This window comes from Hordeum vulgare, chromosome 4H (assembly GCF_904849725.1).
Source record: "Hordeum vulgare subsp. vulgare chromosome 4H, MorexV3_pseudomolecules_assembly, whole genome shotgun sequence".
NCBI classification, from domain to species: domain Eukaryota; kingdom Viridiplantae; phylum Streptophyta; class Magnoliopsida; order Poales; family Poaceae; genus Hordeum; species Hordeum vulgare.
The window spans coordinates 514,709,600-514,716,155 of record NC_058521.1 but is presented as its reverse complement, the minus strand read 5'-3'; the positions used below and the strand labels follow the sequence as shown (position 1 = coordinate 514,716,155).

Sequence of the window (6,556 nt, the reverse complement as noted above, 5' to 3'; positions counted from 1 at the left end):
CTACAGACCATACTTTTTTGGACTATTTCGAAAAGCTTCAACTCAGTTTTGAATTTTCTAAAATAAGGGGGGCACTACAGACCACTCTAATCTCGTACCTACAGACCACACATCATTACTATCTCCATTCAGAAAATGGTTTTGGTTCAAATTTAAACTAAAACCACGACAAGTATTAGTGAACGGAGGGAGTAATTACAAACCCTTCGTAATGCATTAACTCAAGACATCTGGGTACACTGTAGTGCTACCCACCATTGTATGTTTGCAATCACTTTCTAGGTCAGTTATTCTGCCGCTAGAAAGCACGCAGATCTCTGACACCTGAGGTCACAAACTGAAATGATTGACACAGCAGGCGTGTTAGCTAAAGCTACATGGTTATAAGCTTCATTAACAAGGTGGGAAAGTAAACTATTCCCACTGTCCAAGTAAACAAATGTATCCTGTTACAGAAAGACTATCAAAGCATACAAGATTGTACGTTACAGACTGTACATTGTAGCCTGTTGATGGGAGCCTGTACATTGTTAGCTTGTTCATGAGGGAGATATGCACACAAACTTTCTGTATACAAGACATGGCAAAGGCCGAAATATTAAAGTACAGAAGCTTTCTTGCATTTGTACTGCTGTGCAAAATAAAGGAAAGCGAGAAGATTCAGGGAGCTGAGGCCAGCAATGAGCCAGAAGAAGCGGTCAAGGTGGCCTTCATTCAGGTTGTCAGGAATCCACCCCATCTCCTCACCCCGCGTCGTAAGATATGACACCAGGGTCAGTATGAACGAGCTAAGGTAGCTTCCGAGCGACACGGTGACAAGGGCGAAAGCCGAGCACAGGCTTCTCATGGAGTCCGGAGACTGGTTGTAGAAGAACTCAGCCTGCCCGATGGACGTGAACACCTCACCGACACCGATTAGCAGGTACTGAGGCGCTTGCCAGAGGATGCTCATGGAAACAGGCACCTTCTGATGGACCAGATCCTCAGATCTTGCGCTTTCCAGACGCTTTATCTCGACAATTGCTGCGACTGCCATTGCAATGGTGGACACGAAGAGACCGATCCCCATGCGCTGGAGCTCCGAGAAGCCCCTCTCCTTACCAGTCAATCTCCTGGCTATCGGCACGATGAACCTCTCATAGATAGGGACCCAAACCACGATGCTGATTACGTCCAACGATGACAGGGTGGCCGGTGGGATCTTAAATGATCCCACTTGGTTGTTGAGTGCCATCCCTTGCTCTATGAACATTGATGAATTCTGAGCGCAGACAGTGAAGAACACGATGCCTGTTGCCCAGATTGGAAACATCCTCAATAATATTTTGAGCTCTTCAATCTGTGTGACAGTGCAAAGCCTCCAAGGATTATGAAAATCGCCACATTCACTCCGCAAAATGACTGCTGATTTGTCAAGGAAACTGTAGAGGAAAAATATGCATCGCATCAGTGGGCATGTGAATCTTATGCTAGTTACATCTTGTGCAAGGTTTACCTGTTACGGTTCTGAAAAAGGGTTGCTGTGTCCAGGAAGTCCCAAGACACAAGCTTTGCAAGCATATGAATGTCAGACCAAAAGAGTAGCATACTTTGCAAATCCGTGTAAGCTTTGTTAAATTGTAAAGTATTTTATTTTAGTTCTTGAACTTTTAAAATATGTTTTTATTTCTTCCAGAACAGCAATCTGAACTCCACCAAATTAATTAATTAATACCAACATGAATGGTTTTTGCAACTAATTAATTTGGTAAGGTAAAAGCATCTTGCACAACAAATGATTCCTGATGATAACCCAGAAAAGTACCTGAATTCACTGCTGTGCTCCAGCTTGCGGCTCCCCTCAATAGCTGATCTCTTACCATGACACTCGTAGAGAAGAGAACTATCAACTGGCAAGTCCACATTTCGCTTGTAAATGGCTGCAACAACTACCTGGCATGCTCTTGTAAGCGGGCTTCCTCCAGGTATCTGAAATCTGTATACCTCTGAGCCTAGAAAAAAGCTTCCGATAGCTAAGGCAATGAAAAAGGTAGGGATTGCAAATCCAATGCCATATCCATATTTTTCTTGTACCCAAATAAGAACAGTGCCAGAGATCAATGAACCAATATTTATGGAGAAATAAAACCAATTGAAGAAAGCGCCTTTCTTTGTTCGCTCAACTGGATCGGTATCATCAAATTGGTCTGCACCGAACGACGAAACACATGGCTTGATACCTCCAGCCCCTAAAGCAATCATGTATAGTCCAACAAAGTATATCAAATACTGGTGTAAGGCTGGTTGTGGACAAAAAGACCCAATACATTGAGGGGGCTGGAGATAAGGAACCGATGCTGAAAGTGTCAATGCTGACATCCCCTTCAGTCAAAATGCACATTGAGGAGTCATTAGCACAATATATCAGCAGAAATAAGCACGTACTGGGACATCAGATGCACAACTAAGACAAGTAGGTTTGTAAACGTATGCGAAACATGCTAGTTATGTACGTATCATGTTAAGAAATATATCTAAACTCACTATGATGCAGTGTTCATACTCTTGTTATGAAATAGCCTCTATACGTGTGTTCGATAAAATAAGCTATATATGGGTGTTCGAGAAAAAGATAAGATCTACATGTCCACATTCACCTTGTCTATGGCTAACCCTTCATCCATCACGAAATACCAACGAAAATAGCACCATAACATGATTATTTGGCCCCGTATACATTAACATGTGTGAAGTACTAAACACAGCCCATTCAACTGAACCAATGGGAAAGAGAGTTTCTTTCCCCCAGTAAGAAATTTTGAGGTACATTTCGATGTGGTTAGTTGAAACTTACAAGAAAGTAAATAGTTGAGAAAACAGCAATAGTCCGATACTTTCCCCAGTAAGAATCTGCTAAGGTTGCTCCAATAAGTGGTGTGAGATAACAAGTTCCTTGCCAGGTCGTGAAGTTTCTAGCTGCAGACACATTGCCTTCATGCAGTCTTGTTGAAAGGTAAGTGACCAAACTTTTGGAGATCCCATAGTAGGCTAAGCGTTCACACACTTCAGTCCCTGTCACGTAACAAATAAACAAATGTCATGTGAATTTAACATTACATATAATCATAGAAGTACAAAGGGTATTCATTAAAGTCTATGTAAGCATTTGTGAGCTTAAGAGACTATGTTTGAGGATTTTTTTTTCCAGAATTCGGTCTATGTTTCATGATAATCTTGTATCCTTAAACATAAGAAAACATTTCCAATTCAATGAAGTGCAAGATTACAGTTTTGCAAGTCAACAAAGAATATATTTTCTTAAAGATGGTCTCACAGGAATCTTAATGGTTTTGTCCCAAACAAACAAGAGCGTTACATTACTCCCTAATGGAGATTTCTCAATGAATTATTACCAAGAATCAATGAGCATGCTCTCCAGTTGCCTGTATTGTGCTTTAAAATAGGGTGACCTCTGAAATCAACTGAGCCATCGCCTGTGTATTCATCAAAGTTCTGTGAAAAGTTTTGTGAATAAAACAAGTTGTTAATGGTTGATCTACAAATCATTTGACAAGTAGAAGCTTTTCATAGCTCCATCGAAGTCAGCAGAAAATGTAACCATGAAAAAGCTGTTGCGCGAAACGAAAAGAACACATACATTGGCAGAGGTTGTGAGCCTGTGACAGTGTGACAACGTGAATATTTGCATTTCTAAAAATGATTTGCCTCACTGAAAAATAATAATTGACCCCACAGATAAAATAAATCTAATATAGATCACTACAATTAATTGCAGAACATATGACCCAGCATTCTCATAGTGATCAATTATGTAAAGCATGTTTCCTAAAACTAGTACAGCAGAGGATGCCTGATTTTCTCAGAATCAATATGAGATGATGTCCTAGGAGGTGTCCATATGATCATCATATGTTGTTCAGACACATTTAATACCATCATGTACATTGTATTGATCCTTATCAAATTACTGATCAATAATTGTACTAGAAGTAGAACTAGCACACGCAGAATAAGAAGGAACTTTGTCCTTATTTTCATACGGACAGATTTCTTCCCAGATTAGTCTCAGAAGGACAGCATGAACATATAACAAGAAGGATAATGGGATGCCATGTTACCACCTTCCTGGTGAAGTACCTAGGGATCCCAGTGATGGTTCGCAAATTACCCAGCAAGCCTTCTAGGCAGCTGGTGGATTGGTTTGCAGGCCGCCTAACATACTGGAAAGCAGGCATGATGACTGGTCCTGGTCAAATCATTGTTGATGACTATGCACTTTGCTAGCTTATGGTGCCCCGAATCTACAAGAAGGTGCAAAAACATGTTGACAAGATTCTAAATGGGTTTCTCTGGACAGGGCCCTAGCTTCCATGGGACACCATTGTGGAACAAGGTGCTCTCATGGATCTGATTGACTGGGTGCCCTCCTGCCATTGGAGACGCGTTCATCGGCTTGTGCCACTAGGCCACAGGAGGCAAGGTTGTGTATCTGAGCAGAAGTGACTAGACTCCAAGCATCAGTAATGGAGGAGCTTAGCGCTTAAGGCTGTGGCACAGGTGGTTGTTGTGACTGGATACTTGTAACCATGTAAATACTTTTCCCATCTATCAGTGCATTGATATACAAAGCTTTGTGTTAACTCAAAAAGTAAAGGAAAAAAACATTGTGCATTCAGAATAAATGTAGATTCAAACGTGCAAAAAAGAGCTCCCAACATGCTTGATAGTTTAGGAGCATGTATGTATGCACAAGGCATATATCCTTGAGAAAAAATGCATGAAGTGGGAAAAAAAATTCTGAGATGCTCAGACCAAAGAGTTATCCATCTGGAAAATTCCAGCCATGGAGCAAATTTTCAACTTCATAAATGTTATGGAGTACATTATTTTCCAAAATGAATGACCAGTCTAAAGAGTTGAACATTTCACAGAGCAATTCCTGGTTGTTACTCAAGTACAGATTACTGCAGCTACAGTTTAAGAATTCTAGTACTAAAAGAGTATATTTTCCAAGAACACAAAGTAGGGAGTCATTACATGTTTCGATAGATTGGAAATGGATCCAATAGTTCAGATATGACAACTGGATAGAGAGACAGTGTACGTCCGATTGTCACTTTATAGTGTTTTTTATGGATAAAACAGTATAGCATAAAAAAAATTGACAATCATTTTGGATAAAACAACAGTAATCCGATATCCAATTTTCATCCTAGATGCATATAACTCCAAACTTTAGAATGTTCTACTTTCATTACGTAGTAATCTGGAATAGCCCATTGATCAATATTAGAAGTTTCTCCCCGCAGATAAGTTGATTGAAAAGACAGCAATCCATAATATAACGATCACAACCTTAACCTTCCAGTCAAACACGTTTATCGCATTCTATTCCATCGCTTTCAACCAAACCATCAAAGAACCTACCAGTCAAATTAACCATCCGACCTAACAAGCAAGAACATCAGCGAAGTTCACTTCGAACAGCAAATATTAATTTTAGGAAAAATAATTTGCTCAACTTCGATTTTAAGTGGTATAATCTGTACAAGTCAATAATTCTGCAGGCCTCAGAAGAATTGCGTGCTCCAAGCCTCCAATATAATCCATATACTACATCCAATTACGGGATACTATATCAGAAACTCGATAAAAAAAAGGGGGGGGGGGGGGGGTGTATACCGCAATCCTAAAGCGATTCGGCCGTTCCTAGCGAACCTGGCTGGGGAGTGCTTAAAGGGGATTGGGGAAATCCAAAGTCCAAACCCTATTCGGGATTCTTGAATCTTGATGGAACAAGCAAGCAGAACGACTAGAAATTTCATGGAGGGGGGATGAGAAGACGGGAGTACCTCCGGCGGCGTCGCGCGCACCAGCAGCATCCGTTCCTCCTCCTCTTCCCCTAGCGACGAACCCATGAATGCGGCTTGGGAAGCTCCGAGGGCTGTTTCCCTTCGAATAAAACTTGGAATGCTCGATGAACGGTGAGTTGACTCCTGCTTATTTGGAGACTTTGTGCAACCACCACCTTTACTTAATTACTGAAGCCAGAGAGGAGGCGACGGCGAAGCAACAAAGATAATCTCTGCTGCTGCCTCCGGCAGAGTAGCCATTAGTCTTCATTCTATTAGTGTATTGCATACATGCCCTCTCAAACTTATGTAATTGCAAAACTTTCTAATTAATGTTATCTTGTGAACGTTTCATGTGAGGGTTTTCCTAGTGAATGCCCCGAACTTGCTATGTCATACTGTTAGACTAGTCATAATGGGGATTAACTTCAACTACCAACATGCTATGTTACTAGTCTATGTTACTACCTTCATAAAGGGGTAACATATATGTGATGTCATACAACACTTTATTTTTTTAGCTTATAGACTCGTCTTGTTTTGATATGTGTGATGTTTTCCATAGTATGAATAACTAGCTATGTTACTCATTTCTTTCCTCATTAAATCATTGTCACATAAGCGAATTTACCGAGTTGGACCCGATGTTACTAGTAAAGTTACTCCCACTATGGACAGTCTTATACTAAGGCCTCCTCCGATTT

At 40.7% G+C, this 6,556-nt stretch overlaps 1 protein-coding gene across 1 annotated transcript; it reads right to left on the bottom strand.

The window, feature by feature from the left end:
- Window positions 1-363: 363 nt before the first annotated feature.
- LOC123449211 (protein NRT1/ PTR FAMILY 8.3-like) lies at window positions 364-6,113 on the bottom strand. The gene is made up of 5 exons (XM_045126348.1): window positions 5,853-6,113; window positions 3,393-3,492; window positions 2,834-3,051; window positions 1,805-2,361; window positions 364-1,421 (listed from the first exon to the last, which is right to left on the bottom strand). The coding sequence occupies exons 1-5, from the start codon at window positions 5,916-5,918 to the stop codon at window positions 599-601; spliced, it is 1,764 nt and encodes a 587-aa protein (XP_044982283.1). The 5' UTR covers window positions 5,919-6,113; the 3' UTR covers window positions 364-598.
- Between the last annotated feature and the right edge of the window lie 443 nt (window positions 6,114-6,556).